Genomic DNA, 24,297 nt, shown 5'->3' on the forward strand with positions numbered 1-24,297 from the left:
ATAGTGGGTGTAATTGACTTTCTTTCCTGTTTATTCAGTTTTAGACTGTTCTTGCCAACCAATGTTACAATGCTCTTTATCTGTACTCTACTAGTATTGAGTATTGTGCAGCGGGGTCACTGGATGTTCCTAAATTATTCACAGCCATCTCCAACTTTGTCATTTTTAAGATTATCTGTTACTCTTCTTGCTCTTTAGATTTCTCCTGCACACATTCCCCAGCTAAAGAGCTTAGACAGCCAGCTCACAGGTCCTAATACTCCACAACACACTGCTTGGCGCATTGTAAGAGTTCTGTATGATGGCACCCCCTTTATACCTTCCTCTTATAGATAAATCCTCACTTCCACCTGGTTGGAGAATTCGCTGCGATGGGAACTGTAGGTGATACTCCACATTCACCCATCCTTTGTTACATTGGTGGACTCCAACCTGCTGCCAAGTTACCCATTTCACAACATTAATCAATCTTACTTCACCAGAAGGGAGTCTATCTTCCACTATCATAACAAAATGCACAGGAGTAACTATCAGCTGTTGCAGACTGAATATCCCTTGTGCCTATTTTACTTCCATTTAAGGTAGTCATTGATTCCAAGTTACTGTAAATTGCCAATGCAAAACATTCAGGAGATAAACAGGAAACTGGAGGAATGTTTAAGCATTTATTTGCAGATCCCAGGGGAATACTTGGAAAACGTTCCCAAGGCACGAGTTTACTGATAGAAACTGCTGATGGGGGTGATTTTCCCAAAGAGGGTGATGCCTGCGTGATAAATGAAAGCTATATAGAACTGTGGTTTACTGTAAGTATTTGAAAGTAACAGCACCAGTCAAAAAACTGAGCATATTTATTGCCAGTTGCGTGCCTACCAAGAAAGTTTAGATAGGAAATGCTGCAAACTGCAGATAGTTACAGGAATTAATTTGCTGTTGCCTGTATACACAGGAAGTCATTAACATCTTGGTAAATACAAATAAAATCAGGCAATAGCTTCTGACTGCTATATTTAGTGGTTGTTCCTGCAGAAGAGGCAAGAAGCAAAACAGTTTAGATCTAAATGTGGACAGAAAGCTATGGATCTTTGCAGTTCCATTGGCTTTTCCAAGGACTAAAGTACTATTGTGAACCAAAAAACCTGCATTCTTAGATCAAGCTGAAGTGTGCCATCTGAATACTAAATCATACTTTAGGTTGGAATAAAACATCTCTGCCTCGGCCCTAAGCTCTGGAATTCCCTCCCTACAGCCGACCGCTGTTGTGTTTTATACCCCTGTTCACCATGTGTTATGGTGCCATTGCTGTGGTGCATCAATTATGAGATTGAGACCTATGTTTAAACATGAACCATTTATTGTTATTCTTTAACTATGTACAGATGCCAGTTTACTGTCACGCGTGGTGCTGCTACCATGCAGGTAGGCTGCTTCTAGAGTGTCCTATTGAGCCTATTACCATGTGACTCTATACATCATACTGTGGGTGGTGCTATTCTCCAGTCCCACATTAACTCTTGCTCTGCTGAGCACCTTTACATTACAGTGGCCTGCAGACACATACAACATCATACAACTTTGTCTGGCTTTCCTCTTTTAAGACATGCCTTTGACCAAGCTTTTGGTCATCCAGCCAGACATCTCCTTGTGTGGCTGGGCATAAAATTTTGTTTCATAGCGCTGTAACGAAATGCCTTTCAGATGTTTTATTATGTTAAAGGCACGATACAAATCTAAGTTGTTGTTGTAGTTGTTGACTATTTAAATCATAACTTCATTCATGTTGGAACACTGATTAACTCCAGCAGAAGGCTGCGCTAGATTCAATGAAAACTTCCCAAAGCCTGGCTTTCACTCAGTACCTTCCACATGGGGAGGGAAAATCAATAGCAAGGAGCAGATCTCTGACAGGTCCCCTCCTAATGGGCACCTCAAGAATGATATCCATTAACTTCCAAGAGTAAGTTGCCAAATGCTGTCACAAGAGCTGTGCTTGGAGAAATGGGGGAAATCTTATCACTATAATATCGTTTTATAAAGATTCCTTGTGACTTTTTCTTAATTCTTTTGTGTGACTGACTTCAACTTCTTTAAATACTGGATAACTTGCATTAATCTAAAATGCTTGAGCAATAATTCAATTATTAATGTTCTATTTAATTCTGTATTATACAGGGACTTTGGGGCGAAATTGTTTTCCACAAGTAGTGCAAAACAGACTCGTAGCACATGACCAGTTTGTTTTACACCTATTCATTTCAAAGAGAAAGAAGCTGGGAGTCTCGCAAAACAGGCAATTTGCCATGAACCCATGACCAACAAAGTCCAACTCCGCCCCCAAAATCTTTGCTTCACACTGTTGATCAGAAGCATTCATATATTCCATAAAATAATTTTATTGAGATCTGACCGTACTTGAGATCATGGTCAAAGCCACTTTTGAAGCAGAAGGAGAAGCTTGGGATAAATTACTTTTATGTGTCGCATCCGCTTGAAGCTGCAGCAAATAGTGTTAAGTGTATTAAAAAAAAAGCATGGTGGATATCTGCCTGCTATCACCTTCGACATTGCTGAATGAACAGGCTCGAGCACCAGCGGCAACGATGTAATAAACTGGATTGCTTCTGGTAGTGATAATATAAGACTGTCGCACTAGGGTCACTTTGATCCGATTCTAAATATTCTTTTTTTTTAATCAGCACAACAAAAGTTCATAAGTTCTGCAATCTAGGGCTGCCTGTCGGTTTAATTCACTTATAAGTACCTAGAATTTAAGTTGGATTCATTCCATCTGTTCTCAGTGGCGTCATTGGCAAGCCTTCAAATCGAGACATTGTGTCCTGTCAGAGGAAAAAGTTGACCAGAGCTGACCTATCTTGCTGAATCTTACTGCCCACACAGTCTCTCGATCTCTTGAGCTGGCTTAATATAGTGATGGGTTTCTGTGGGGTTTTCCAGATTCACACACAAATTGGAAAGGAAGACAACAGCATTTTTTTGAAAGCACTCCCCCAATTGTGTTTTCCAGCCAACTGCACCGTAAAAAAGTCAGCCAGCAAATAAATCGGAACCAGAAACCTCCATTGCATGTAGCAAGCAAAAATCACAGCAAGCTTTTATTTAGGCAGGGGAAATGGTCTATTTATCGAAAAAGTTGTCAGGGTCCACTGAGTCCTCTGCAGTACTTCTTACAATAAACCAACTAATCAAAACAGAGTTAGTGCTAAACCTCTGCTGAGAACTGGCCTTCAGGGGTTTTAACTTCCGTCTGCCAAGCAGAAACACAAATTAAACAAATTCCCAGTCCCTCAGAAACATGAATCAAAAAGTTTCCCACTCCCTTAGACCAGCCACAATTTTCTTTGGACCAGATACTCTACTGCCAGCTGTTGACCTTTTAAAGCCATCATTGAGCAAGCCAAACCATCTAGAGTATGGAAGTCAGTAATACAAGTTGTTCAGCCCTATTTAAATAGTACTATATAGTTATAAAACTCCAAAAAAAGTTGCTCATGAAAGGCTGTAAAACCCAGTTATCCTGGCTGGTGTTTTAATTATCCCCATTACAGCTGCTGCCATCTACTGTGTTTTGTAAGTAATTGAAGGGATTAGTGACTACACGGTGTTAGAAATTCGTAGGGCTGGCAAAGATTACAGTTGGGTGCAAAAAAACACAGAATGGGGAACAGCAGAAAATCAAAACAAATAACAACAGCAACTCATATGGAGCCTGTAACACAATGAAATTTCCCAACATGCTTCACAAAACCTAGTTCAGGAAGACAGCTCAGTTTCTCAAGGGCAATTAGGGATGGGCAATATAATTGCTGGCCTAGCCAGCGACACCCACATGTGTCAATAGTTATGTTCATGAAAGAATGTTTTTTTAAAATCCAGCAACATTTGGCACTAAGCCACATAAAGAGATTTTTGGACCGTTAAGGAGCATCTTAAAGAAGGAGGATGAAGTGATGTAGGGAGAAAATTCCTGAGCGTTGAGTTTGATAGCTGAAGGCGTGGCTGCTAGTGGTAGAGTGATTAAAGCCAGGGATGCACTAGAACTGGAGGAGCACAATGATCTTGTAGGGTTGTGGGGCCGGAGGAGGTGACAGACGTAAGGGGAGATTTAGGCCATGGAAAGATTTTAGAACTTAAAATGAAGGCATTGCCGGACTGGGAGCTAATGTACATCAGTGAACACAGGCATGAATGAATGAATGACTTAGGATATGGGCAGCAGAGATTTGGATGAGCTCAAGTTTTTGGAAGGTGGAAGATGGGAGGCTGGCAAGGAGATCATCAGTAAATATGATAATAATGATTTATAATAAAGGTGTCTGTTCATTGACTGCAGTCCAACTGCCTAAAGAATCAAATTCGCTCCCTTGGTACAAGGGAAGAATGTGAAAAATGTTCATCCATGTCAATCATGCTGATAACCCAGTTTATTACTGATCCCACACTGCAGCTGCTTACCTAACATAACATTTGCAATGACCACAGAGGTTTTTTTTCACTAATAAGTGCATTGAGTGGTGTATGTTGGTTGTGACTGGCTAAGGAACAATTGCAGAGACATAGACATGGTTTATTGGATGAACATAACTATTGACAGATGTAAGACTGCAGGTATTACTCAGTGTAAACCATGAGCTTTCTTCCTCTAGACTCCTAGTTAAGTAACTCTCTTACATCATCATGTGGGTGGTACTGTTTCTCCAGTCCCACACACATTCACTTCTTCAGTCCTGAACACACTTATACTACATCTCCCCCAAGTCTTTGTCCACTTAGATTTACATAGTCCTCTTCTCCCCGCCCCCCCCCCCCCGCCCCACTCCCAAGCCTCTGACTTCATAGATTAAATCGATCTGGAGGTTTCACGACTCTCCTTGATCATATCCGTGTGAGGCTCAGTGGATCGGTCGTCTCTCTCTGGGCTTTGCTTTGACTTGGTTGGTCTTCGATAAGAGTTGAAGTATCTGGTGCATTGTCAGTTTTACTCTCAACATCTGGTTCTCCCAAATATATAATGGAAGGTTCTCTTATCTGGATCTAGACATGATCCTCCTTTTCCTTGCCTTGCTGCTATACCTCTCGATCATGATTGAGTTTGTGGGTTTATTCCTCTCCTTGCATTTGATGCATTCCCTATCCTTAGCCGTTGCGTTGACCCTGGTTCCTTTCGATGGTTTTGTCCGCCTTTCTTTACTCCTGGAGTGATGATTCTTTGTAGCCACTTCTTCGTGAAGTCTTGGGTAATTCTGGACTGCTGCCTCTGGAAACAATTGTATAGGCAGGAAAGGAGGCTGTAAGGAAGGCACTTGATCAACATCTTGCTTCTCCTCAAACTCCAGGAACCTTGGCTTGGCAGTAAGGTCAGTGTCTCCCAACATGGAAGAGGGGGAACCTGTCAGGTTCGGTCCTATCTCTGGTTCTGGATGTTTTTGACTTGTTGCATCCTGGAATACCACTGCTTGTGGATGGATAGGTTTGGATGCACTTACAAAGGGATTGCCAGTGTCAGATGAATGTGGCTTTGTACCCGCACATTCTATCGCTTGATTTTCACCTTCCACTTGCTCAACAGACTCAGAGTGATGAAGTGTCTGAGTCACACTCAGGTACTTATTGGCCCAATTGGTTTGTTACTACTTCAGTAAGAACAAGTTTATCCTCTGTTCCCTGGATGTCTTCTTTGAAAAGGGCTGGTGTTACGATCAGAGCTGATGTTAGTACCGGACAAGCCTAACCCCAGGGTGGAACCTGGCTTAATAGGTCCTAACTTTTATTTTTTGTTTAAATATGTGGAGAGTGGCTACTGAACAGAATCACAGGAGTCAGCTGATGAACTTTTAACAAAAGAATAAAACACAAGAAAAGATGAACTATATCACAATACTCCTTCACCCACAACTATCCATTTACAGATATATCCAGATTTGTAAGGTCAACACAAGTTACAAAAACGATCTTACTCTTTAACGTTCACAGTAAGTACACAATCCACGTAAACCTATGGCGACCTGTGGTCAGACACACCACACTCTGAAACCATGTGACAGATGCCACCTCAACCAGATATTATGAATCTCTCCTCAACTCCCCCCCAGACACTTGTCACACTGTGATCCAACCAGTCTCACTGAATTCTGTCTTTCACATGAGGGTTTCCAATCTCTACTCTCCAAGAATGTGCTTTGGAATTTTCTCCCAAACCAACGCTTTCTCTCAGATGCCTTCTGCAACGGTCCACCTCCAGGGTTTCAAACTCTCCTTCCGATGTTCCTCCCCCCGGGTCACCACATGCATTCAAGCTGTCTTCCACACACTCTCTCTCACCGACTTAGCCATCAACAGTACCCCACTGCTTCACACGCCCATAGCAAAGAGTTACAGACCTTCAGCTATCTCTTTGGACCTTCTGGCCTCTTGCTTTAAATCTGCTTCCTGCAGCTTTTCTTCCTTTAAGCTTGAAACTTGGAGCCTCCCTCTGATCCTCACTCTTAACCACTTTTTCCAGGTTCTAGGCCTTCCTTTGACTAGAAGATCTTCTTGGGACTTTCTCCTGTTTCTGTCTCACTCCTTGGCTTTGGGACTTTTTGGCTCTTTTGCTTGGGACTTGCTATCTGTCCCTTTTCATGTCCAGCTTGTTCTGGCACCTTCTTCCAACTGCAGTCAAACTGCTGTTTTTACTGTGTATGCGTGTGGGTGGGTGGATTTCCCTCTCTGGGTCCCTGCTGCTAGGCAACAGCACAGTTTTTTTTTCTGCTCTTCTTTGCTTTAACTTCTCTTCAGGAGTTGTAAAACTCATTAGAAATGCAGATAAACAAACAAAGCTTTAGGCTCACTGCCTCCACTCAAAAATGAAACTAGATCCCAGGTTTCACCTTTTAACCCACAAATAGGAAAAATATAAATTAGACTTAAACTGAAATATATACCTTATTCTTAACACACCCAAACGCACATATAACTTACTTAAACTATCTTTATTTCCTAACACCGGATTATCAGCCTCCGCGAGAGTGTCAAAAAATCAGCGCTGAAGTCCCAAACGAGATCGTCTGCACATGTGGAGCCTTTGAGGGTCTCCAAATTTTATCTCATTGATGACTGTTCATTGACATCCTCTGCTATTTTGATGAGGTTGAGATTGACACAGGGATTTCGGTTCAGAAGAGAGAATTAGTAATTGTGCATAACATATATTTCCAGTACAAAAACAAAAATACCTGGAAAAACTCAGCAGGTCTGACAACATCTGCGGAGAGGAACACAGTTAACGTTTCGAGTCCGAATGACCCTTCAACAGAACTTCTGTTGAAGGGTCATTCGGACTCGAAACGTTAACTGTGTTCCTCTCCGCAGATGTTGTCAGACCTGCTGAGTTTTTCCAGGTATTTTTGTTTTTGTTTTGGATTTCCAGCATCTACAGTTTTTTGCTTATATATTTCCAGTATCTGTTTGTTCTTTTATTGGAGCATTTCTTGCAATAGACCTTTTGACCTGCAGCTTAATTCCTCCTGGGCTATATAACTGTGTTGTAGATGTCTTCAGGCATTGTTCTAGCCATGGTTCGGTACCACACAAGATGTTACACTTGCTCCAGTATCCAATTGAAATCAGTGATATGCCTGTTGACATAAATTCCCACATTCCAGAAAGTGTACCTTAGATCTTTGATCTTGCCTCGGAAACTTTGCTGTTCTCCTTCTTGCTGAGGTTCCTCTATTTCATTAGTGGCCACATGTGTGAAGATTCACTCACGATCCTCTGTGTTCCTAGAGGTTTTAGTTCTGCACATCTTTCCAAAGTGTCCAAGCCTTTTACAATGAAAGCATTTTGCAGTACTTGCAGGACACTGTTTATATCTGTGAAGCTCTTTGGCACCAAAGTGCTGGCATGGTTTAATGGCGCCTTGAACCTTTGTTCCAGAAGGTGTCTTTCTCCCTGGAGTTTCTTTGACATTCTTTTGTTTCGTAAGCTGTACCATCATTGGGGGTTTTCGGAACCATGGTTTGTCTTCCCCTCTTAGTCTGGCTCTATCTTGCTGATGGAACTCTGTTTGTCTCACCAACTATATCACCTTCACCAAAGTTAAGCCTTTTTTGGATTACAGTAAGTCAGATAGGGTGCATCAGTAAACCCAACCACAATGCAATTTCGTATCAGCTCAGATTTAAGAATACCATATTTGTAACCTTCAGCCAGTCGATATAATTAATTGATAAATGTATCCACTGGTTTACCTGATTTCTAGCCCCTTTTGTTAAACTTGGTGCTTTCTAATATTTTATTAATCTGTAAATTAAAATAATTATCAAAGGTTTTAACAACTTCTTCAAATTTGTCTGATGTTTCATTAATGCCTAGTCTTGCTATCACATCATCTGCAATTGCTCCAATAGACTACAATAAAGTGTTGATTTGTTCAGCCTCTTACTTACTGTTTAATCCAGATGCAATTCTGAATCTACCTCCATAGTGCCCAATTCCAAGTCTGATCTGGCCCTTCCAAATGCCCAAATTGGCCTGGTAAGGTGAATTGGAATCCATAGCTGCTTTAAACTTTTAGGAAGTCTTCCTGGATTTTTTTTTAAACTCCTGCTGCAGTAATGGAGGTTTCCCACATTGGCCAGGCTTTTACTGATACCTGTTGTAGTCGCTGACCTTTTTTTTGGTAACCATTCCTAAACTTCACAGAATCTTGGGTCTAATTGCCGGATGTTATCATTAAGTCCAGTTCATTGCTTTCCTCCCATTGGGGAGCTGTGGTTGAGCAGCTGATTTTTTTTCACCTTGTGTAATGGTGCTGACCCCGGACCTGGGCTGGGTGGGGGGGTGGGTGTATCAAAACCCGTGCTGCTTGCTTACTGCACCATTAGTCTGAAGATTTTTTAGCCCTTTTCAAGGCTTATTCAGCCTTCCTCAATCATCGTCAGGTTCTTTGGCTCTGCTGGTGGATCAGGATTTTTCACAGACCAACATGTGCTATGGTGTAGCCCTTAGTAAGCTCAACAGTTGAGTTTTCTCTGTCTCTCACAGCTTCTGTGGACCTCTTTTGGCGATTTTCAATTTGCCGTCTTATTTTCAGGTCAAACATGTAAACTTCTTTTTAAAAGTTAACTTTTGGAGGTTTTGGGGTTCTTCACTGCTGCTACCATGTAGTACCTTGGTTGTGATTGGCTAAGGAACGATTGCAGAAACACAGATGTGCCTGAATAATGACTGGTTTATTGGATGAACATATCTATTTACTGATGTAAGACGACAGGTATTACTCAGTCTAAGCCATGAGCTTTCTCCTTCTAGATTCCTAGTCAGGTGACTCTCTTACATCATCATATGAATGGTACTGTTTCTCCAGTCCCACATATTAACCCTTTCAGCCCCGAACACCCCAATACTACACTGAGGGCAATGAATAGGGGACATTTTTTAGATGCTTTTGGTTACTATTCATGTCCACTATGTGAGAGTGGCAGAATATTACTACATGAAATGTTGCTTCAGCATTTAACTACCAACCCATATTTATTAAACGGTAATGGAAGAATTTAATAAAAGCATGGATAAATTAACCTCATTTGTTAGCTTCCCTACAACTCTGGTGTGAAGACTATGACTAATTTTTACATGTTTCTTTAATCCTTTCCTGACAACAGTGGATGTTATCTAGCTTATCTTATTCTCCTTGAACATTCGATTCAGATAACGGTCGAGATTTTCTCAGACCGATAGAAGCCTCACCCATCTCAGTTGGCAAACTGGCAGGGAACCCCCTTCAGTTCCACTGGGCAGTGTCCTTCAGGCACATAATTAGCCACTATCAGGTCCTCCCCGCAACCTGAAGTCCCCAGTGGTGGAAGCCCCACCCGTCAAGACCTGCTAGCCAATCAGAGGCTAGCAGCTCCTGCTGCTGCCAAGGGGAGCAGTGGCAGCCGGTGGCTTTGCACTCACCAGATGTCCAGGATCTTCATGGGACCCCCAGGTAAATGAGAATAGGATGAGAATCCCAGGGTGGGGGGTCGCAGGACAGTGGGGGCTAGGGGTGTTGGAGGCAAGGGCAAGGGGGTGGTTTTCAGTAGCCACCCCCCCCGCCTGATACCGGGTCCCTAAATCGGGCAGAGGGTAAGGCCGCTGACAAACACGTGCTGGGCACTTTGAGGGCACCAGAAAGCCATATCACCCCATTTAGCCCTTGATGCACCACGGTGGGCTCAGAGACAAGGAGAGAGAATTGGCTCATTAATGAGCCTAACTGACACAAAGCTGTCAATCAAACGCCTACCTGAACAAATCACATTGTGGGAGAGATTTTAACTGGCAGTGGGTTATGGGCAGGTGAGGAGGAGTGTCAGGGGACATCAAACTATCCCCCCTGCCTCCCCCCATGAAGACATCAGTATAAGCCTCTGGCTGTTTTAACTCCCCTCTTTTATTTGGATCCACTTGACAGGGGCACAAAGAGGCGACTGGCGTCAGAAATGGGGCAGTCTAGATACCACCCACTGACAATCCAGTAAACCCCAATGGGGTTTTTGGAATGGTCTCGGGGGGTGGACACGCAATGATACGTTTAAAACTTAACTCTTAGGGCCTCCACATTTTCCCCGACAGAATTAATTGAGCGGTGACCACGGCGGACTCTTGGTCTGCTCGAGGGTAACTTATCGTCATGGTCCTTATGACAGCAGCAGACCCTGATTTGCTTGTGGTTCTTGAGGTTCCTGCCCGAGTTGGGCAGGAACATTGGCTGCCCTAATTGAAGCAGTGAGCAGTGGGTGTGGAGCAAGAACAGGCTTGAACGTTTTCAAAGGTGGTTTCTAACTATACAGCCGGCCTGACACCAGCAGGCTGGATGGGTTAAAATTGTCCTCCGTGTTTGTGTTTGAATCGAATTCCAGCCTCCAGCAAAATGCCCAGTCAACAACCAAATAAAAACTGCAACGTTTCAGCCAGTTCATCTGGACCCAATTTCTGTAAGCGAATCTCATTTTTAGCTCCTGAATTATTGTGACAGCGTGAAAGAAGCCAAAACCGAGATAAATCTTCCATTTTATTCACAGACACAGCAAATCCAAATGGGCCATGAAGGTATCACTTAAAATGGGTAACACACAAACACAAAGGTCAACTCTGTACCTCAGAGCTTTGCTAACTTAATAGCAGTTAAACCAGTTTGTTAGAGATGGCATCCCCTAGACTGATAATCCAACATAAGAAGCATTGAAAGAATGTAGCAGTTTTCTGTGGTTAAAATTAAAACCTTGCAAGTTATAAGCAGAAGCAATTGTCCATTTGTCTAGTCACACAAGTGTTTGGGTCAAAATCCTGGAACTCCCTCCCTAACAGCACTGTGGGTGTACCTACACCACTGGACTGTAGCGGTTCAAGAAGGCAGCTCACCACCACCTTCTCAAGGGCAATTAGGGATGGGCAATAAATGCTGGCCCAGCCAGCGAAGCCCACACCCCATGAATAAATAAAAATAAATTAAGGCAATAGTTTGGTTCCGTTGGTTGCAAGAAGCATAAAACTTATCTTTTTGGAGAATCCTCCTGGTTAGGCATCCAGAGAATTGGGAGAGGCCTACAGTGCAAATGCTGCACCCATTCCTTTTTGAAAATTGCAAGTAGGTCCCTACAACAAACGTGAAAACCCAGTTTGCGTAACTTTGAAATCAATGGAAAAGAAAATCGAGTCTCATGCACAACAAGTGGTCAGTCCTGCATCCCTCATTTAAGCTTCTGAAGGGATTGAAATATTTTTCTTCTTTGTTGCATTGATATAAAAGCAAGATTTCTTCAGTGAGAATGCAGCATTAGATAAAGTTTCAAGCTTTGCTTAGACTGCCCGGTAAATCTGGTATCTGGAATCTGGATTTTGCCCAAGTTGAAAGTTCCAGTGTGTACGCTTTCTCTGAGCGTAAACTGTTCATTATATTTCTCTTCCTTTTTCTGGTGGTGAGTATATCTATTCCTGTTCAACTGGCAAGAAACTCTCTGGAAATTCGTTCATGCCAGCACAGTGACTATCATGCTAGGACAGTGTGGGAAAGTGGCATTGAGGTAGAAGATCGGCCAAGATCTAACTGATTGGGGGAACAGGCTCGAGGGGCCAAATGGCCTACTCCTGCTCCTCTTTCCTATTTACTCATCTTTGCAGAAATAAACAGAAGCGCAAATCAGGCAGCCGATCAGTAACTTTAAGGACATTCAATAACGTTAGTCACATCTGCAGCTGGACAAAGGGTGCGGAATTACACATCTGTCACCAGCCTGTAATTGCTAATTGTGTTTTGATGAAAAGCACCGATAGCATTAACAATACTTCTGATTACCAGTATAATCCAGTGTATTGTTGGGCAATCTGAGCAAAGTTTAAAATATTATCCAACTAATGCTCTATTTCACTGAAGAATTCTTGGCTTTATATCGGTACAATTGAAAAATATTCCAATCGCTAAATTTTAAACAAAAACACTGCGTAATTTTAATGAGAGAAACCAGAAACTGTATGAGAATAGTTATTTGTGATGGAACTCTTTAGAACCCAGGGAGCTGAGTCCAGTGTTTCTTGGGACAGTAGAGAAGTAGTTATAAAATGTTGAGTGTAAAACCGATGCGTCAAAGGGCCTTTTTCTGTGCTGTAGACGTCTATGACTCTATACATTGGTGTACACCTGTAGCACTAAACAGACTGATGTAAATTGTCAGCTCATTGTTCACCATACCCTGACTACATTTTCTCGTTGGCGTTTCTCGTTGCTTTTCCTATCTGGGACCAGAGCAGAGGCAGGTTAGGGACTGGAAACAGAATGAATAGAGCCCAGGGACCGGAGCACAGCCTTTCCTACCTGGGAGTGGAACAGAGGCAGCTGGGAGCTGGGAGCAGCATAAATAATGCCCGGGTATTAGAGTGCGGCCTTACCTACCTGGGACCGGAGCAAGAGGCAGTCGGGAGCTGGGAACAGCATAAATAGAGCCCAGGGGTTGGAGCGCAGCCCTTCCTACCTGGGAGCAGAGAAGAAGCAGTTGGGAACCGGGAGCATTTCAGCTTCTGAAGAAGCTGAGTGGAGAAAAACAACTGTGACATCACAGGAAACCAGTAAGTTGGTTGGCCGGTAAGTGCTTGGTGTAAGGGACAGTGTGTTAAAAGCCAGCTTAGGATACTAGAGTTAAGGTAAATCTATAACTAACAAGAAGTAAAACTTTGAAATAAAAAAATAAAATAATTAAAATAAAATAATTAAAATAAAATAATTAAAATAAATACGTAAAACACATACCCGTGTAATTAAGAAACAAATAACTTTTGGTTGTAATTGTGGGTGGTACATACATTTAATAAACACGGTAAATTGTAGCATATGTGGGAATTATTGCAAATTAATAAAGAAAATAATTAAATAAGTTAGTAAGTTAGAATAAATGTACTAAATAAATACTGTAGTAAACACTTTATATAAAGTTTAAGGTATGTCAGTGCAGCTCGGCTATGTGGAATGCGCATCTTGTGGGATGTGGGAAGTCATGCATGCACAAAGTGCCCTCAATGACCACATCTGCAGGAAGCGTTGCCAGCTGCAGGAACTTGAACTCTGAGTTGTGGAGCTTGAGCAGCAGCTGGAGTCACTGTGTTGCATCCACAAGGCTGAGGATTACATGGATAGCACGTTAGAGGTTGTCACACCACAGCTAAGTAGTACATGGCAGAGAGGGGATGGGTGACCATCAGAATATCTAGGAGAAACAGGTAGTGCAGGAATCCCCTGAGCGCTTTGTAAGCACTATTCCATTTTGGAAACTGGTGAGCGAGATGGTTCCTCAGAGGACTGTAGCAAGAGCCAAGTTTGTGGCACTGTGGGTGGTTCAGCTACACAGGAGGGGAGGAGAAAGAGCGGAAGTGCTGTAGTAGTCGGAGATTCAATAATTAGGGGAGCAGACAGGCGTTTCTGTGGCTGTAGACATGAATCTAGGGTGGTGTGTTGCCTCCCTGGTGCTAGGATCTAGGATGTCACATAACGGCTGTAGGACATTCTTTTGGGGGAGGATGAACAGCCAGAGGTTGTGGTCCACACTGGGACCAATGATCTAGTTAGGGAAAGGGATGAGGTCCTGAAAGCAGATGTTAGCGAGTTAGGAAGGGAATTAAAAAGCAGGACCTCAAGAGTAGTAATCTCAGGATTACTCCCAGTGCCACGTGCTAGTGAACATAAGAATAGGAAGATTGAGCAGTTCAACAGGTGGCTGGAGAAATGGAGCAGGAGGGAGGGCTTTAGATTTCTGAGTCATTGGGATCGTTTCTGGGGCAGTTGGGACCTGCACAAGAAGGATCGGGTACACCTTAACAGGACTGGGACTGGGACTAATGTCCTCGCGGGGAGGTTTGCTAGTGCTGTTGGGGAGGGTTTAAACTAGATTGGCAGGGCAATGGGAACCTGAGGGTAAATTCAGAGCGGAGAGGAGAAAAACTGGCAGTGGGAAGAAGAGGAGTATTAACTGACAACAATATCAGAGAGTTTTATCAGGGGAGATAGAACACTTGGAGAGTTTGATAGAATTAGACTAGGCGACAATAAGTCATTAGATGGGGCCAGAATAAGGGGGGAACGTAAAAAAAGCCCAAGAAGGGCAAATGTGCATGTATGTGAATGCACGGAGTGTGGTTAATAAGATTTGTGAACTGCAGGCACAGGTTGACAAATGGAATAATGATATTAATGCTATAACAGAGATGTAGCTCAAAGAAGGGCAGGACTGGGTGTTAACTATCCCTGGGTACAAGGTGTTTAGGAGAGACAGGAAAGGAAGAAAATTGGAAGGGGGAGTGGCAATATTGATTAAAGATGACATTCCAGTTCCGGAGCGAGGATGTTCCAGAGGGGTCAAGGACAGAATCTCTCTGGCTAGAGGTAAGGAATGAAAAAGGTGCAATAACATTGATTGGTGTAGTACATAGGCCACCAAATAGTGGGAGGGAAGTAGAGAAACAAATTTGCAAAGAAATTATGGAGAGGTGCAAGAATTATAGAGTCATCATAATGGGGGGCCTCAATTATCCAAATACAGACTGGGACAAGAGGGGTGAGAGTTCCTGGAATGTGTTCAAGATAACTTTCTGCAGCAGTATGTTTCAGTCCAATGAGAGGATATGCACTTTTCCACTTGGTTCTGGGGAATGAATTGGCCCAAATGGATTAAATATTAGTGGGAGAGCTTCTAGGGGACAGTGACTGGTGTATCATAAAGTTTAGGTTAATCATGGAAAAGGGAGGGATCAATCCAGAACAGGAATAATTAATTGGGGGAAAGCCAGCCTTGTTGGGATCAGAATGCATCTGAGCCAAGTGAGTTGGAATCAAATGTTGTCAGAAAAGACAATGGCTGAACAATGGGCCACCTTCAAAGAAGAAGCATTGCAGGAAATGTCAGGGTACGTTCCCTTGAAGGGGAGAGGTAGGACAAATAAATCCAGAGCACCCTGGATGACAAAAGAGAGGTGAAGATGAAAAGGAAGAAGTGCGCATAAGGCAGATGTCAGAAAATACAATGGAGAATCAGGCTGAATATAGATGGCCAGAGGGGAAGTGAAACAAGGAAAGAGCATGAAAAGAGGTTGGCAGCGAACATAGAAGGGAGTCCCAAGGTCTTCTATTAGCATGTAAATAATAAAAGGATGATAAAAGGAAGAATAGGGCCGATTAGGGACAAAAAAAGGGGACTGACCCGTGAAGGCTGGAGAAATAGCTGAGGTGTTGAACAAGAACTTTGCATTGATCTTTACAAAGGGAGGACTTGCTACCCAGGCCGAGGTGAGAGAGGAGGTAATTGGTACACTAGAACTTTACAATCGAGTGGAAGGAGGTGTTAGAAAGACCATCTTTACTTAAAATAGATAAGGTACCAGAACCAGATGAGAGGCATCCAAGGGTACTGAGGGAAGTGGGAGTGGAAATTGCAGAGGCAGTAGTGATAATCTGCCAGCCTTCCTTAGACACAGGGGAGATGCCAAAGGACTAGAGAATTGCAAATGTCACACCCTTGTTCAAAAGGGGTGCAAGAATAAAGCTGGCAACTACAGACCAGTCAGTTTGACCTCAGTGGTAGTGAAACTTCTAGAAACTATAGTACGGGATAAAATTAATAGTCACTTAGACAAGTACAGGATAATTAAGGAAAGCCAGCATAGATTCATTAAGGGAAAATTATGATGAACTAACTTGCTGGAGTTTTTTGAGGAGGTAACATAGAAGGTTGATAAGGGAAATGCTGTTGATGTAGTGTATATGGATTTTCAAAAGGCTTTTGATACAGTGCCACACAACAGGCTTGTTTGCAAAATTCTAGGTCATGGAATAAAAGAGAAAGTGAGCACTTGGAAAGAAATTGGCTGAGTGACAGGAAACAGGATGTTGTGATAAATGATTATTTTTCAGATTGGAGGAAGGTTTGTAGTGAGTTCCCCAGCTATCAGTGTTAGGACCCTTGCTCTTCCTGATATATATTAATGACCTAGACTGTGTGTGCAGGGCATAGTTTCAAAATTTGCAGATGATACAAAGATTGGAAATGCTGCCAACTGTGATGGGGATAGTCCTGAACTTCAAAAGGACATAGACATGTTGGTGGATTGGGCAGACAAGTGGCAGATGAAGCTCAATGCAGAGAAGTGTGAGCTGATTTGTTTTGGCAGGAAAAATATAATGAGACAGTATAAGATAAAGGGAGAAACTCTAAAGGAGGTGCAGGAACAGAGGGACCTCGGTGTATATGAATATAGGTCATTGAAGATGGCAGGACATGTTGAGAGAGCAGTTAATAAAGAATATAGCAACTTAGGCTTTATTAATGGGGCATTGAGTACAAGAGTAAGGAGGTCATGTTGAACTTGTATAAGGCACCAGTTAGACCTCATCTGGAGTACTGCGTCCAGTTCTGGGCAGCATACTTCAGGAAGGATGTGAAGGTATTGGAGAGAGTACAGAGGAGATTCACAAGAATGATTCCAGGGATGAAGAACTGCAGCTATGAGGATAGATTGGAGAGATTGCTTGCAGAAAAGAGGGCTGAAAGGAGACTTAATAGAGGTATTCAAAATCCTAAGGAGTATGGACAGGATAAATAGTGAGAAACTGTTCCCATTCAAGAAAACATCAAGAATTAGAGGGCACAGATTCAAACTAATTGGCTAATCAAACTAATAGTAACAAAGCTGCTTCACAGAGGACCCATATGATGTGAGGAAAAAGCTTTTCACTCAGAGGGTGGTTGGTGTCTGGAACAAACTACCTGAAAGGGTGGTGGAGGCAGGTTCGATCGAGGTATTCAAAAGGGAATTGGATTGCTACCTGAAAAGAGAGAATGTGCAAGGTTACGGGGATAAGGCAGGGGAGAGGGGCTAGGTGGGATGCTCTTTCAGAGCCAGTGCAGACTGGATTAACCGAATGGCCTCTTTCTGCACTGTAAAGATACTGCAATACTGTGATTAATGTAAAATGACAGTGAAAAGTGCAGTGTCTGACAGGCTGCCGATACACAAGAGCCTGTCTTGGGCAGCTGCCGTAAATCTGTTTCATTCCCAGATTCCTTCTCGCTTAAACAATTTATTGCACATTTTAAAAGTATTTTCAATGACATGAATGTGCATTACTAAAGCAAGGCAAATTCATCTATGTTTACATTTCTTGGTAGTAAAAACATCAAGGGATAATGTGGGAAATTAAAAGATCAACCATGATCTCATTGAATGGCAGAACAGGCTCAAGGGGCCAAATGGCCTTCTCCTGCTCCTATTTCCTATTTACTTTCCTTTTCACCCAGGAAAGCTACAAATCATGAAACCTGATCTTGTGTTGTGTAGCATTCGACACCTCATAGCTGCAAACTCTCGTGTTTAAAAAGTAAATGTTGATTTGGCCATCAAATCTAAACAACTAATCATTTGTGAGTTTATAACTTAGAGTGCTCTTTGGGGATTTCCAACTGGAGCAGGATGTGATAGTTAAAGTGCCTAGTTCAACACAATCTATAAGTATTCCTATTTAACAGGAGGATCAAACTACAACTCTGTTTGGCTGTCATCCTCTTTCCATCTTCATGAACCTGTCAATTTATTTGTGCAAACATAATATCAGCGGAATCTTTTCTTTACCAACTTCCGCCTCCTTTTTTTGTCAGAAGGCTTTCAGCCTCAGCTGGGGTATAATTCCTCAGAGGCTGAACTCATGGGTAACGCGGCTATTATTCAAAAGGGAATTGAATTATATGTATGCGAACCTTGACAATAAGTATCAACAGGTTATCGAACCATCCTGGGTGTCTCAGCCAAGTGAAATTCTGCTCTCACCTGATGTCTACATATCACATGCACACGCACAGACACGCACAAAGACAGCTAAGAGTGGAGCCAAATGAAGGCAGTTCCATTGAGTTGGACAATAGAGGAGAGACGTTAGAGGAGATTTTTCTCTTTTGGTTCTTGAGATGTGGGTAACATTGGCAAGGCCACATTTATTGCCCATCAACAGTTGCACTGAGGCCTTAACAAATGCAGTTAGGACATGCAGTCGACAACACCATCAAAAATAACAGGTGTAGGGAAATAAAAGTTACAAAAGTGTTAAAATATGTTATAATCAATTCAACCAAGTTTTAAAATATCCATGTGGTGAGACTCCCCTGTTAAGAAGAAATGTAAATAAATTTACGAAGGGATTTTGAAGTTTAAACCTCTGTCATTTATGGAGCTCAGTGAATCAATGAGTGATAATTTATTAGCCATTTCCTCAAGTGTCTCAGGTGCGTTCCAGGTTCATCAGCAAATTAAAGGACAAGCCCTTGTGTTAGAATGCAAATGACACATTATTGGTGGAAAATTCATCCGCTCAGAATTTAATTTTATTCACTTATTTTACATTTTTTAACAGATCGTGAAGACCAGGCAATTTTGTGCACGTGAGTAACACTTTTCACTTCTAGCTCTTTGTGATATTGCTGTTTTTTTTAAACGTGTTTAGAGTAGATAATTTTTGACTCCTTAATATTGTGATTTTTTAATATATTGAGGTTTTGAAAGTGGTGGAGGAGTGAGGTTCAGGGCGGGGATTGACAGAAAGTCTGTACAGTTCATTGAACATGGGGTTAACACCAAAGAACTGATAGGTAAATAATGCAAATATAATATTTAAAAAGATGTGAAATCAATAACTCCAGAGTGTATTTAGAAAAGCATCTCATGACTAATGAATCTATTAAAATTCTTTGGTGACTTGGGCCCATGAATAAGGGATAAGTGATATTGTTTATACCTTGACTTCCATATGGTAACATCCCTCAGTGTCTTCAAGGTGAAGTTTTAAGTGTGATTATTCATTGGTTAATTAATAGACAAAACAGTTAAAATTATAAGATCATGAATCACCCTAAAATAATACTGCTAATATTGAACCTCAGACCTTAGATAACTGCTGATTTAAAATCATTTCTCGTGCATTCATTCATTCTTTTCAGCTACTTCATCTCCAATGTTTATTTAAACAAAATATGATCCAGGAAAAAAAAAAAGACATTTAAGTTGATCATAATTAGTTGCAATTTTTGAGTGTTGAGAATGATCCAAATGGCAAGGTCCTTATTTCAAAAGACTGGTCAAATTGTTTCCATTTGAGATAGTAAACTAGATTTTTCAGTATTGAGCCCTAAAGAAATTCAATTTTCCATCAGCTTGAAGAATATTTGAAATTTTGAGGTCAATCCTGAATTGTCTATTGACTGAAGTTATAAAAATTGTTTTAAATGCATTTTCTCTTTTATAATGTTTACGTATTACATCAACTCGATCTCTTGAGCATCCCCGATTTTTATCACCCAACTTTCAGTGGCCTCTCTTCAGCTGCCAAGGCCTTAAGCTCTGGTATTCCCCCCCTAAATCCTTCTGCCTCTCTTTCCTTCTTTAAGTTGCTCCTTAAAACCTTTGTGCTTGATGAAGCCTTTAGTCGTCGGTCCCAATATCTCCTGATGTGGTCCTGTGTCAGATTTTGTTTGATAATGCTCCTGTGAAGTGCCCTGGGATGTTTCACTCCGTAAAGGTGGTTTTTAATTTATATTCTAGCTTGAATCATTTCTGCGAAAAGGATTTGATGCAAGTTTCTATGCAATAAAAGAGAAAGTAAAATTGAATTTAAATATTACTTCACCATGTGTGAAATATTGGCTGTTATAAAATAGTGGACATCAATTTGAAATTTTGATCTACAATTTGTGGGCTACTTAATAAGATTACAACATAAACAATATAAAGCTCCCACTAACAGACATAAGTGATATAAATGACCTTTTAAGTCTGCTTTTGGTGGTGTTGGCTGAGAGGTGGGTGTTGACCAGGACACCAGGAGATCTTCCTCTTCAGGAAAGTGCCCAGCGATGAGCTTTTATACTCGAGGAGTGGAGCTCATGGTGGGATGGATGACTCTTTCTCCACTGGCTGCACCCTTAAATACGACTGGCCTGGCCTGCAAGGTACCGGTAGTGCCGTGGGCCCTTGAAAATCTAGTTCAAGAAATCGAGCTTCAGGTCAAGTATTGGCTCTTGTCCTACGAATGGTGGGGAGCTAGTCCTCGGTATCATCACTCCACCTCAATCAGACCCCCTCCCCGCCCCCTGTCACACAACAGAATCCAGCAACCCACAGAGAACATGCGAACATAAGAAATAGGAACAGGAGTAGGCCATTCGGCCCCTCAAGCCTGCTCCATCATTCAATACTAATTGAATTATCAGGCTAGAATGTTTCCATTGGGCTATTTTGCGCATACTGAGCACAAAAATGTGCAAGATTAGGAAAAAAATATTGGTTTATTTTTGCTTCTCTGTGAAATGATGATGAGGCTTTGGGTTTACAGTTGGTGACTGGTACAGTGTAACAGGCCAATACAAATATGGTGCAGAAGAGCAAATGGGAATGTAAATTACTGTAAAAGGTCTTAGTTCTTAATCACTTTTTCTCTAAGATGCTCAGTTACTAAGGACATTGCCTAATATGGGCCAAAGCCAAACAAACCAGGAAGGCTCCACTGTTCTCTGCTGAGCTAGTACTCAACCTGGTTGTCACTAGGAGTGCAACAATTGGCCTCATTTCTCTAGGCTGAAATTGAAAAAATGTGGGCAGGTCTCCAGCTTAAGATATCGAGCTTATCCAGTGATTCCTGCTACACAATGCACGTCAGGGACATCGGGTGAGAGAGCAGAGTCTGGCTCAGCTGCGATGCAGGGAATGGTAGCATAACCTGGCGCGCTTTGTTTAGGCTTGCCAATGAAGAGCGGCTGGATGAGGTCCCAAAGCATAGCACACTGCACAAGAGGAGAAAAACCAGACTACAGTTTTCATTAAACACACCAGTATTTTACAACTGTGACTAATTAGTTCAGGCTTTAATGAACCACAAAAGGCTACTATGCAGGTACAGCAAGTAATTAGGAAAGCTCAAGCAATGTTATTGCTTATTGTGAGGGGAATTGAATACGAAAGCAGTAAGGTTATGCTTCAGTTGTACAGGGCACTGATAAGACCATATCTGGAGTACAGTGCACAGTGTTGGTTTTCTTATTTAAATGCATTGGAAGCAGTTCAAAGAAGGTTTATTTAACTAATACCAGGAATGGGCAGGTTGTCTTATGAGAAAAGGTTTCACAGGTTAGGCTTGTATCCACTGGAGTTTGGAAGAGTAAGCGTAAGAACCTTTAAGATCCTGAGTGGTCTTGACAGGGTGGATGTGGAGAGGATGTTTCCACTCGCGGGAGAATCTAGAACTAGGGGGTCACTGTTTAAAAATAAGGGGTCCCTCATTTAAGACAGAGATGAGGAGAAATGTTCCCTCACAGAGGGCTGCAAGTCTTTGGAACTCCCTTCCTCTAAAGGCAGTGGAAGCAGAATCTTTAAATGTTTTCAAGACAGAGGTAGATAGATTGTTGATAAACAAGAGGGTGAAGGGTTACCAGGGGTGGATGGAAGGTTACAGTCAAGTCAGCCATGATTTTATTGAATGGTGGAGCAGGCTCAAAGGCCTACTCCTGCTCCTGGTTCATACATTTCAATACTTTAAAGGAGAAGCTCGGAACCACAATCACAGTCAATGCTGAGTATATCGCAGCTGTTAAATGTATGATAGTGACCGTTAACCTTGGGAGTATAGTAAGATGTTCACGAATTGTCCATTTCATAGATTCTCATGGGAAGAATTTTTGGGCTGTGTTCTAATGTGCTCAGTTTGTACAGAAAGCCAAAAAGTGAGCAGATTAGGCAGTAAAGGGTGAAATGTCCACTATGGTCAAACACATTCAACATGTTCAACAGATGCTGGTGTTGCTGGAGAGACTACACTCGGAAAGTTGGAGTGTTCATGTAATGATGAGCTGCAGCAAGCTTTCCTTCCATATCCAAGATTTTTCCACACTGTGGGGACTGCACTTAAGAGGAGCAGGATCCTGTGAGCTAACTCCATACCCCTTAATATCTTTGGATAACAAAATCTATCAATCCTAGATTTAAAATTGATCTAACATCAATTGCCCTTTGTGGAAGAGAGTCCCTAACATATTCTACCCTTTGTGCGTAGGAGCGTTTCCTAACTTCATGCCCGAAAGGTCTAGCCCTCATTTTTAGATGATGCTCTCTAGTCTGAGGCTCCACAACCAGTAGAAATAGTTTTCCTCTGTCTATCCTATCTGTAACCCTTAACCGGTCACTCATCGACCGTCAAAATTCCAGGGAATACAACCCTAGTTTGTGTAATCCCTCCTCACAATTTAACCCTTGGAGTCCAGGTATCAATCAGGTAAATCTAGACTGCAATCCTTCAATTCCTAAGGTGTGGTGCCCAGAACTGCTCACTAACTCCAGGTGTGATCTAACCAGGGCTTTGTATAACTATTCCCAATCCCAGTACTCCAATAGCAGAAATAGCTGCCCATGAAGTCAGGTGGCCAGCAATGTCACACCTATCCACCATATATTGGGTCTATCACTAGCTGATAATGACATTAGGAACATGCCTGAGGCTCAGCAGGAAAGTTATAACAGTAAACCTACTTCCAGATGACCTCCGGGCAACACGTAACATCTGTATAGCATTGCCCACAGCTCCAAACATCAAATCAGTTCTCAATTTTTATGCAGTAGGGTCCTTCCAGCCTAGGCTGTAGCATCAACCTGTTTGAAGCCCACAGGTTTACCATTATTTGGCAGGGCGCAAAAACATCATTATCTTCACCCTACCTTACTTTATTCTTGCCTAACAGCACAGGATGTACAAGAATCACATGGACTGCAGTGTTTCCGGAATGCAGTTCACCACCACCTTCTCCAGGGCAATTAGGGATGGGCAATAAATGCTGGCAACCACCCCGCACCCCCCCCCACCCCCCCGCCCCTTCAGGAACAAGTGAAGAAAATCCTGACAAACAGCAGAAAGATGAGTAGGCCACACAGGCCAATCAAATTCCTGCTTTTTCCAGACTCCACAGGCTCAGCAGCTGATTGGGTCTTCATGCATTATGCGGTGTCCAAGGGGTGGGGGGCAGGGTGTGTGTATAGCTGATCAGGGGCAGGGAGTTATAGAAACTGGGAAGCTAGTTTAAGAAATGGCCAGTGAAATTCAAGGCCAACTAGTGAAAAGCAATTAAACCAAAGAAGAAGAAACTGTTAATTAAATGGTGCTGGTTTGCAGGGGCAAAGGAGTTGTGCGTAAGAGTGGACAGGTGTTTAAAACTATCTGCACGATGTGGAAGACATAATGAAGGCAAATGGAAGCGTGGGTTGTATAGAGTGGAGTGTGGAGTAGAACATAAATCATATTTGTGATACGGAGCCTATACAGGCCTTTGGTTCACCTCCATCGGAAGAACGTGTGCAGCTCTGGTTATCACATTACAGGCATGATAGAAACAAAGAGGATGAGACCACAACAGATACCTATGTTACAAAGAGATATTACAAAAGCTACTTTTGCTTACGCTAGAGAAGAGTGAGAGGTGATGTTACTGAGATATTCAAAGTCCTTAAAGATAACGCCAAGTTGAGCCCAAAGAGACTACTTACCCATAGTGCTGAGAGCAACAACAATGGGCAAATCATATATAACAGTTTGGCAATGAGATGGTGAATGTTTAGAGTAGACTTCCCACGCCGGTGATTGAAGCTGATTATATCAGCAGTTTTTAAAAGGAGTTGGACAGGTATTTATTGAGAAAAGCTAGGTGAGTTGTTTTTTCCTGTTTTGAACTCTGGGGCCACTGG

The 24,297-nt window shown here is 42.2% G+C and overlaps 1 protein-coding gene across 3 annotated transcripts in view; it reads left to right on the top strand.

Annotated features, from left to right (window-relative positions):
- LOC121288264 (myosin-11-like) overlaps nt 1-24,297 on the top strand; it is a 167,861-nt gene that overhangs the window by 51,311 nt on the left and 92,253 nt on the right. For all 3 annotated transcript variants that reach the window (XM_041206773.1, XM_041206771.1, XM_041206772.1), the window contains exon 4: nt 18,932-18,959. In XM_041206773.1, the coding sequence (XP_041062707.1) occupies nt 18,932-18,959 (28 nt within the window). The remainder of the gene's footprint in view (nt 1-18,931; nt 18,960-24,297) is intronic.

Source organism: Carcharodon carcharias, chromosome 15 (genome assembly GCF_017639515.1).
Source record: "Carcharodon carcharias isolate sCarCar2 chromosome 15, sCarCar2.pri, whole genome shotgun sequence".
In the NCBI taxonomy this organism is placed as follows: domain Eukaryota; kingdom Metazoa; phylum Chordata; class Chondrichthyes; order Lamniformes; family Lamnidae; genus Carcharodon; species Carcharodon carcharias.